Source organism: Daucus carota, chromosome 5, assembly GCF_001625215.2.
Source record: "Daucus carota subsp. sativus chromosome 5, DH1 v3.0, whole genome shotgun sequence".
NCBI classification, from domain to species: Eukaryota; Viridiplantae; Streptophyta; class Magnoliopsida; order Apiales; family Apiaceae; genus Daucus; species Daucus carota.
This window is the reverse complement of record NC_030385.2, coordinates 37,550,018-37,559,076: the sequence shown is the minus strand read 5'-3', so window position 1 is coordinate 37,559,076 and position 9,059 is coordinate 37,550,018. Positions and strand designations below refer to the sequence as shown.

The window sequence follows — 9,059 nt, the reverse complement described above, 5'->3', positions numbered from 1 at the left end:
GTGTTCAGACGACTCAGTTGTAAAAACTAAGCAATGAGGAACAAGGGTCCTCGAATAATGAACAACTATAATTTGTGAAAGGTGAGCACATGCGATCGCCACCGTTCCAAGCATACCCCAGCTATCTACATGCCGGAAGCCAGCTATAAACATGCCGAAAGTATTAATGATGCGATAAGCCAGATCTCCCAAAACTCCATCACAATCATTCTCATTGATAACACAGAACGACATATCAACGCAGAATCGCCCAAGAATGGGGTACTAAATCAACACACGCCAAAAGGCGAGACGGGAAAACACAATCGGATCTTTGATTTCAAAAGATCTGATTTATTCAGAAAACAATCAAGCCCAAACTCAAATCCGAAATAGATCCGAGAATAAAACTCGATTGGAATCTTCGAGGTTTAAGCAACACTCGATTTTATTGAAAAACAAAAAACTAGTAAATAGTGGAGAAGATGGGAGAGCGAAAATGATTTGGTGGATGAAGAGGATGAAGGTGAAGAATGGAGAAGTGACGGCTAGTTTTGGGAGTCGACTCTCAAAACCCTAATTTGAGAGAGAATAGTAGAGATAAGAAAATTTCAAAGCGTTCTTGTTACAATATATTTTTCTATTCTATATTTAGTTGTCAAAAAAATTAAAAGTTTTGAATTTATCTTTACTTTGCTCGTGTAGTTTAAGAATTTCTATTTTCAGACATTAATATATACTAGTTTATAACTCGTGCCAAACACGGGATCATATAATTTTTTTAAATTTATTATTTATTAGAAAAATAATTTTTAATATATTTATTTAAACTATTATTACTGTGGCACAAAATTTATGATGTATTAACATATTAATATTTATTCATGTTTCAAATTTTATTTTCTTAAAATAATTAATTATACTCAAAATACATATTAACTCATAATACGAACTCATCTTAAAATGTATGTTTTATTTTAATAAAATCATTATGTTGTTTATGATTCTAAAATGATGTAAAAAAAAATATTTAACACCAAAACATATAAATTGGCTGGGAGGGTATTCAATCTTTAATGCAATTTAGTTTTTTTGATTCATAATTATTTTACATGTCAAATAAGTAATATTATGTGCGACGCTAATTGGACTTTTTGTGAATATCAATATATTTAGTAAATTATTATTGAATAGTAATAGAGGTTTTAAGTTAAAAAAATTAAAACTAATTTGTTATTAAGTTTTTTATAATATCTCGTGAGTCTTTTTGTCATGCCACTGTCACCATCATTCTTTATAACAATTTTGTGAAAGGCAGAGGTTAAATAAAATTTTGTATTAATATTAATTTGGCTAATCATATAACATGAACTCATTATTATAATTCATAATTATTTAGATGTGTAATAGGTAATGCTACATGTAACACTAACTTTAGTTTTTGTGAATCTAATATTGATAATTATTTGGTAAATTATTACTCCCTCCGTCCCTCCCATTTCTTTACACTTTCCTTTTTGGGTGTCCCATCCAATTCTTTACATTTCAAAATTTACCAAAAATAATTAATGAGTCCCACCACTTCTCCATTTTTCTTTCCTTTTCACACTACTTTTATTCCACTATCTTCTTTTTATACATTAAAAATCAATGGATCCCACCACTTCACCCACTTTTCTTCCGCTTTTCCACTACTTTATACATATTTCTTAACCTCCGTGCCCAACCCATTTCTTATACTTTATACATATTTCTTAACCTCCGTGCCCAACCCATTTGATAAGAAATGGGAGGGACGGAGGGAGTATTAAATAGTAATATATTATTTACAAAGCGCTGGTATCTTTTACTCCCTCCGTCCCAAAATACTTGTCACATTTCTATTTTTGTTGGTCAAATTGACTAAGTTTTGACCAAAGATTATAAGTCAATCACTCATTATTTTAAAAAACTGAAAATTACATCTTAAAGTAGATTAAAAGTTATTTCCGGTGATATATTTTTTTTATTTTATCAATTGATAAAATATTAATAAATTCCAGTCAAACTTTAGTCAATTTGACCGGCACAAAACCAAATGTGACAAGTATTTTGGGACGGAGGGAGTATATAAAGAGAGGGTATGCGCGAGCCGTATCTATAAATAACACTACAAGTCTAGTCTCCCGAATATACTTGCAAAGTATAACAAAAATGTACTTGCTTCTTGCCTTGCTTGTTTTTACTGGGAGGCTAGAAGCACAAGAGTTGGCCACTTCAGGTCATACTGCAAACACCAATTACACCATTATGAAGGCTGGAAAGTTTACAAAGCCAGGATGCCCAACCCAATGCGGAAACTTGACAATACCATATCCGTTTGGGATTAACTCTAAAGGCTCCGGCTGTTCCAGAGATTACTTGTTTGAGATCACCTGCAACCATTCTACCAACCCTCCCAAGGCCTTCGTACAAGATGGTAACATTCAGATTTTTGATATATCAGACAGCGAGCTGCGTGTTAGTAATTTTGTGGCTAAATATTGCTATGATCAAGGCTCTCTTGACAGTTGGAATTCTGCATCATTTGATTTAAGTGATACTCCATACACGTTTTCTGACGCCAATGTGTTCACCGTTGTTGGTTGTGATGACCGTGGAAGCATCTACCAGGCTAGAGATGATTATCTCCCTAAAGGATGCATAACCACATGCCACAATGCGGAGGAAGTTCGTGAAGGCGAGTGTTTAGGCACAGGCTGCTGCCAAGTATCCATTAAGGTTCTCAAGTACTATGATATCTACCTTGACAGCTATAACAACCATACAAACAGCACCTCGTCTTTTGATTCGTGCGGCTATGCATTTTTGGCTGAAAAAAACAAGTTCAACTTCGGTGGTCTTTCAGATCTTAATGATACATCCTTCAAAAATAAGACCAAGGCTACTGTCCCTGTAGTACTTGACTGGGTGATTGGTGACAATAAAACTTGTGCTCAAGCAAGGCAAGATTCTAGCTCTTACGCTTGCAGATATAACAATAGCCATTGCAGTGAAGCAGGTACGCGTTTTGGTGGTTACCGATGTAGCTGTAATAAAGGTTACGAGGGTAATCCATATCTCCGCCCAGGATGCCAAGGTAATTATATATTAGTGTTAGGAAGAGGTATAATTGATACCATATGTAGTTTCATGCCTTACAGTCTTAGGAGGATTAAATTGGATCATTTATCTTAAACCTATATTCTTATGTTTTTTCCTCTTCCAGATATAAATGAATGTGCAGATCCAAAAAACGATTGTACGATGACTTGCAATAATACTCCAGGTAATTATACATGTTCTTGTCCACATGGTTATGACGGCGATGGCAGGAAAAGCGGCAGCGGTTGCGTTGTTAGAAGTTCCAAATTCCCCATGCTCAAGTTCTTCTTAGGTAACACTCCTTCAGAAGTTAAAAATTGAGGCACCCCCAAACTCCCACAAACATTAATATACGCATGGGTTAGTTATGGTAGAAATTAGGATTGGCTCTTTTTCTGTTACGTTTTTTGCAAGATCTTAAATAGAATCACAACCAATTTATTCGCATGACAGAAGCAATTATATTACTTGGTATATTAGCAAAATGTTAAAACTCTTATCATTTTTTTTGATAAATGGAACTCTATCTGTATTCTTTACTCAAATTACTAATTAGAAAACACCGCACGTTCGGTGGTTTGCAAGGTATGACAATCGGTTTCACCTCCTTAATCGTTGCAATAAATGGGCTCTACTGCTCCATTAAGAAAAGAAAACACACCCAGCTCAGGGAAAAGTTTTTCCACCAAAACGGCGGTCTCCTGTTGAAACAGCAAAGCATTTTGAAGGAAGGCAGTGCTGTTGAGTCGACTAAACTTTTCACTGATGCAGAACTGAAAAAAGCCACCAACAATTATGCCGCTGAAAGGATCCTTGGCCAGGGTGGTTCTGGTGTAGTGTTCAAAGGAATTTTGCCTGATCAACGTGTAGTTGCTATTAAGAGGTCGAAAGTAATGGAGAAGAGTCAAATTCATCAATTTATCAATGAGATGATGATTCTTATGCAAGTTAACCACAGAAATGTAGTCAAACTTCTGGGCTGTTGTTTAGAGTGTGAAGTACCTCTACTGGTTTATGAGTTTGTCTCAAATGGTTCCTTATTCGATCATGTCCACAGTATAGAAGGAGGCATGTCGTGGTTGTCTTGGGAGAACCGGTTGAGAATTGCTGCTGAATCATCTGGCGCCCTTGCATATCTACACTCTGCAGCTTCCATGCCCGTCATTCATAGAGATGTCAAGTTAGCCAACATTTTACTGGACGATCATCATGTGGCCAAAATATCAGATTTCGGAGCATCAAGGCTTGTACCCTTGGACAAAAACCAAGTGACTACTTTAGTCCAGGGGACCTTGGGGTACTTAGACCCTGAATACTTCCACACAGGCCAGCTGACCGACAAAAGTGATGTTTACAGTTTTGGAGTGGTTCTCGCTGAGCTTTTAACAGGGAGAAAACCAATTTGCATGGAGAGATCCCCCAAAGACGTACATCTAGCTACATACTTCATCACCTCTTTGAATGAAAATCGCATTTTTCAAATTCTTGAGCCTCGAGTGGTAAAAGAAGGGACAATAGACCAACTTGAAGCAGCTGCACAACTTGTGAAGAGGTGCCTTAGCCTTATTGGTGAAGAAAGACCTACAATGAAGGAAGTTACAATGAAACTAGAAGGTTTAAGAAATTTTACTAAACATCCTTGGGCTAATCAGGATTGCTATGAAGAAAATGAAAGCTTGGCAAGTACTGCCGAAGCTCCATATTCAGATTTGTATGGAATCCAGTTAAGCTCTTACAACAATACTGTTCATGACTTGGAACAATATAGCTCGGGAACTGCTAGTTTGTTGCTCCCATCAAGCAGCCCGCGTTGAGACCTCATTGAGATAGATAGATCAATGATCATGATTTATATATGCATTAGTATTATATACAATAAGCACACAAGATGCATTTATATTATATTTTCTATCTCTGGTAGGATTCGGCACCAATCGTGTATGAATAATGTTGTTCCAGTTTTTAGCGGGTTTCAGGTGCACAGTTTAGACAGTTGGTTTAAGAAGTTCAGAAAGTAGTGATGTAGCGGAGTGTTTGTAGCTCTGTCGTTGTATCTTAAACTCGAGTTTATCACATGGGTTGCACAAGATTTTGATCTTTAAAATTATTTTAATAAATTCAGTAGCGGATGATATCGTAGTAGCTATCTCCTCAGATTTACGTGGTCTGGCCTGACCAAATCAAAATTACAGTTTACTTTAAGGCCAACTTTGCACCAATTGTTTGAAAAGAAAAAAAAAACCATTCTACACCAATTGCGAATTTACTTATTTTATCTTACATGAACCACGAGGCCGCTTATTTTATACATGAGGCTGAGGGTCCGTTCTTCTCTCCTCTCAGGTCTCATCACCTTGTCATGTTCAATTGTTTATTTACGCATGTCTTGTTCTTTCAATAATTCCAACATAAAAAATATATGTTGCAGTCTTACTTTACCTAAAGGTAATGTAAAAAACGTCTGAGCATATCATGTGAATGAGATTAGTGTAAGATGACTTGGCAAAAATAAAATAAAATCAAGTGTTTGGTGGATGGCAGGCCATTAGCTTTCGAGTATCTTAAAAACAGAGGCATATTCATGTACCATGCAGCCCTCTCCTGAATTAGAGTTCTGCAAAATAGAGAAGAAATGTACCTGCTCCTTGTTTTGCTTTTTTGTGCTCGGGGACTTGAAGCACAGGCCTCAGGGTCAGGGCATACTGCTACTATGGGTACCAACACCAATCACACCATTATGAAGGTTGGAAACTTTACAAAGCCAGGATGCCCAAGCCAATGTGGAAACTTGAAAGTACCATATCCCTTTGGGATTAACTCTAAAGGCTCCGGCTGTTCCAGAGATTCCTTGTTTGAGATCACCTGCGACCATTCTACCAATCCTCCCAAGGCCTTCGTACAAGATGGTAACATTCAGATTTTTGATATATCAGACAGCGAGCTGCGTGTTGATAATGTTGTGGCTAAATATTGCTATGATAAAGGCTCTCTACTTGACAGTTGGAAACCTGCATCATATAATTTAAGTGGAACTCCATACACGTTTTCTGACGCAAATGTGTTCACCGTTGTTGGTTGTGATGACCGTGGAAACATCTATCAGGCTGTAGATGATTATCTACCTAAAGGATGCGTAACCACATGCCATAATGCGGAGGAAGTTCGTGAAGGCGAGTGTTTAGGCACCGGCTGCTGCCAAGTATCCGTTAAGGTTCACAAGTACTTTGATGCCTACCTCGAAAGCTATAACAACCATACAAACAGCACCTCGTCTTTTGATTCGTGCGGCTATGCTTTTTTGGGTGAAAAAAACATGTTCAAGTTCCGTGGTCTTGAGGATCTTAAGGATACAGCCTTCCAAAATAAGACCGAGGCTACTGTCCCTGTAGTACTTGACTGGGTGATTGATGAAAATAAAACTTGTGCTCAGGCAGCTCAGGACTCTCATTCTTTTGCTTGCAGATATAACAATAGCCACTGCAGAGACGCAGGTAAAAGTTCTGGTGGCTACCGGTGTAGCTGTAATAAAGGTTACGAGGGTAATCCATATCTCAGCCCAGGATGCCAAGGTAATTATATGCTACATGTTATAATCTTGGCAAAAGCTCTCCTCAATCCTTCTTGAAGAGAGTTAACCATACAGTCTTAAGAGTGTTAAATTGGATTTTATATCTTCACAATAATCATTCAATTTTTTCCCGCTTCCAGATATAGATGAATGTGCAGATTCAACAAAGAACGATTGTGAGAAGACCTGCAATAATAATATAGGTAGTTATACATGTTCTTGTCCACATGGTTATGAGGGTGATGGCAGGAAAGGTGGCAGTGGTTGCGTTGCTAAAAGCTCCAAGTTCCCCTTGGTCAAGTTCATCTTAGGTAATACTTTGCTGTCTTTGCAAAATCTAATACGAATCACAACCAATTCATCACACGGCGGAAGTAATAAACAGAACATAATAGGAATCTGCTAATTAAGTCTAATGTGAACACCTTATCTCTTTGCAAAAGCTTTATCACACTATGTATTAGGAAAATGTTAATAGTCCACTTTATATATTTTTTTTGAAATCACTTTACCTTTATTCATAACTCAAATTATTATGCTTTGCAAGGTATGACATTCGGCTTCACCTCCTTAGTTATTGCAATAAATTGGTTATTCTGCACCATCAAGAAGCGAAAGCACACTCAACTGAGAGAAAAGTTTTTCCAACAAAACGGTGGTCTCCTGTTAATACAGCAAATCATTTCAAAGGAGGGCAATGCTGTTGAGTCCAAAAAAGTTTTCACGGATGCAGAGCTGAAGAAAGCCACCAACAACTATGCCGCTGATAGGATCCTTGGCCAGGGTGGTTATGGTGTAGTGTTCAAAGGAATTTTACCTGATCAACGTGTAGTTGCTATTAAAAAGTCTAAAGTAATGGATAAGAGTCAAATCGATCAATTTATCAATGAGATGGTGATTCTCACGCAAGTTAACCACAGAAATGTAGTTAAACTTCTGGGCTGTTGTTTAGAGTGTGAAGTACCTCTACTGGTTTATGAGTTTGTCTCAAATGGTTCCTTATTCGATCATGTCCACGGTATAGAAGGAGGCATGTCATGGTTGTCTTGGGAGAACCGGTTGAGAATTGCTGCTGAATCATCTGGCGCCCTTGCATATCTACACTCTGCAGCTTCCATGCCGGTCATTCATAGAGATGTCAAATTAGCCAACATTTTACTGGATGATCGTCATGTGGCCAAAATTTCAGACTTCGGAGCATCAAGGCTTGTGCCTCTGGATAAAAACCAAGTGACAACATTGGTTCAAGGGACCTTGGGGTACTTGGATCCCGAATACTTCCACACAGGCCAGCTGACTGACAAAAGCGATGTTTATAGTTTTGGAGTGGTCCTCGCAGAGCTCTTAACAGGAAGAAAACCAATTTGCGCGGAGAGATCCCCCAAGGATGTAAACCTAGCTACATACTTCATCACCTCTCTGAATGAAAATCGCATTTTTAAAATCCTGGAGCCACGAGTGGTGAAAGAAGGGACAGTAGACCAACTCGAAGCAGCTGCACGACTTGTGAAGAGGTGCCTTAGCCTTATTGGAGAAGAAAGACCTACAATGAAGGAAGTTACGATGGAACTCGAAGGTTTAAGAAATTGTACCAAACATCCTTGGGCTGATCAGCGTGGCCACGACGAAAATGAAAGCTTGATAAGTAGTAACGAAGCTCCAGTTTCAGATTTTTCTGAAATCCAGCTAAGCTCTTCCAATGATATTCTGGAGGACTCGGAACAAAATAGCTCGGGAACTGCTTGTTTGTTGCTCCCATCAAGTAGCCCTCGTTGAGACCTCACTGAGATAGAAAATCATATATCATCACGATTTGCATAAGTTATATAAACAATAAGTCGACAACGTGCAGTTTACATGTACATTAAGCAGACCTGTAGATGCATTTGTTAAAAGTTATTAGTGCAATTTAATCTAGTTTGTTGTGTTTGAATGATGTTAATGTTCCATTTTTTATGCATTAGTCGAATAAAATAAGGTCTAGCCAGGGCCAGGTTCCATGGGCCAGGTGGAGAAAATTATATACGAATTATTTGTTTTCAACATGATAATGTGAAGCTCAGCTTGATTCGAAATTAATCAGTATATCACTAAATATGGTATTCTGGAATCCCTTGAACAATGAACTTATGTCTTGCTTTAGGGACACAAGAACCATTCAACTCTTTCGTTTTTAAGAAAAAGTTCCATTTACCCATAGTTGAAAAGTCTGCAGAAACTAGTATTGTACAGAGGGTCTACTAAATCGAACACCGTGTTCTCTGAAATTTGTATGAGACAGAGTTGGCCACGAGAGGAATACCAAGTTTATTAAATTCATAATATAGAACTCATTAAACGCTAATGTCTGTTTACCTAATTATTCCGAATCAAAAATAATAGTTTGGTC

General features: G+C 37.6%; 2 protein-coding genes across 2 annotated transcripts; both read left to right on the top strand.

Moving 5' to 3' along the window:
* The first annotated feature begins 2,132 nt into the window (after positions 1-2,132).
* Positions 2,133-5,233, top strand: LOC108220907 (wall-associated receptor kinase 2-like). Its single transcript, XM_017394796.2, has 3 exons — positions 2,133-3,097; positions 3,227-3,394; positions 3,688-5,233. The coding sequence occupies exons 1-3, from the start codon at positions 2,173-2,175 to the stop codon at positions 4,914-4,916; spliced, it is 2,322 nt and encodes a 773-aa protein (XP_017250285.1). The 5' UTR covers positions 2,133-2,172; the 3' UTR covers positions 4,917-5,233.
* Positions 5,234-5,628: 395 nt separating this feature from the next.
* On the top strand, positions 5,629-8,606 carry LOC108220976 (wall-associated receptor kinase 2-like). The gene is made up of 3 exons (XM_017394878.2): positions 5,629-6,671; positions 6,811-6,981; positions 7,218-8,606. Exons 1-3 carry the CDS (start codon positions 5,735-5,737, stop codon positions 8,444-8,446), a joined length of 2,337 nt encoding a protein of 778 aa, XP_017250367.1. The 5' UTR covers positions 5,629-5,734; the 3' UTR covers positions 8,447-8,606.
* Positions 8,607-9,059: the final 453 nt, after the last annotated feature.

Coding starts and splice junctions, on each gene's coding strand:
- LOC108220907 (XM_017394796.2), top strand. CDS start 2,173: ATGTACTTGCTTCTTGCCTTGCTTGTTTTTACTGGGAGGCTAGAAGCA. Junction 3,098..3,226: donor TCTCCGCCCAGGATGCCAAG/GTAATTATATAT, acceptor TTCCTCTTCCAG/ATATAAATGAATGTGCAGAT. Junction 3,395..3,687: donor CATGCTCAAGTTCTTCTTAG/GTAACACTCCTT, acceptor GTGGTTTGCAAG/GTATGACAATCGGTTTCACC.
- LOC108220976 (XM_017394878.2), top strand. CDS start 5,735: ATGTACCTGCTCCTTGTTTTGCTTTTTTGTGCTCGGGGACTTGAAGCA. Junction 6,672..6,810: donor TCTCAGCCCAGGATGCCAAG/GTAATTATATGC, acceptor TCCCGCTTCCAG/ATATAGATGAATGTGCAGAT. Junction 6,982..7,217: donor CTTGGTCAAGTTCATCTTAG/GTAATACTTTGC, acceptor ATGCTTTGCAAG/GTATGACATTCGGCTTCACC.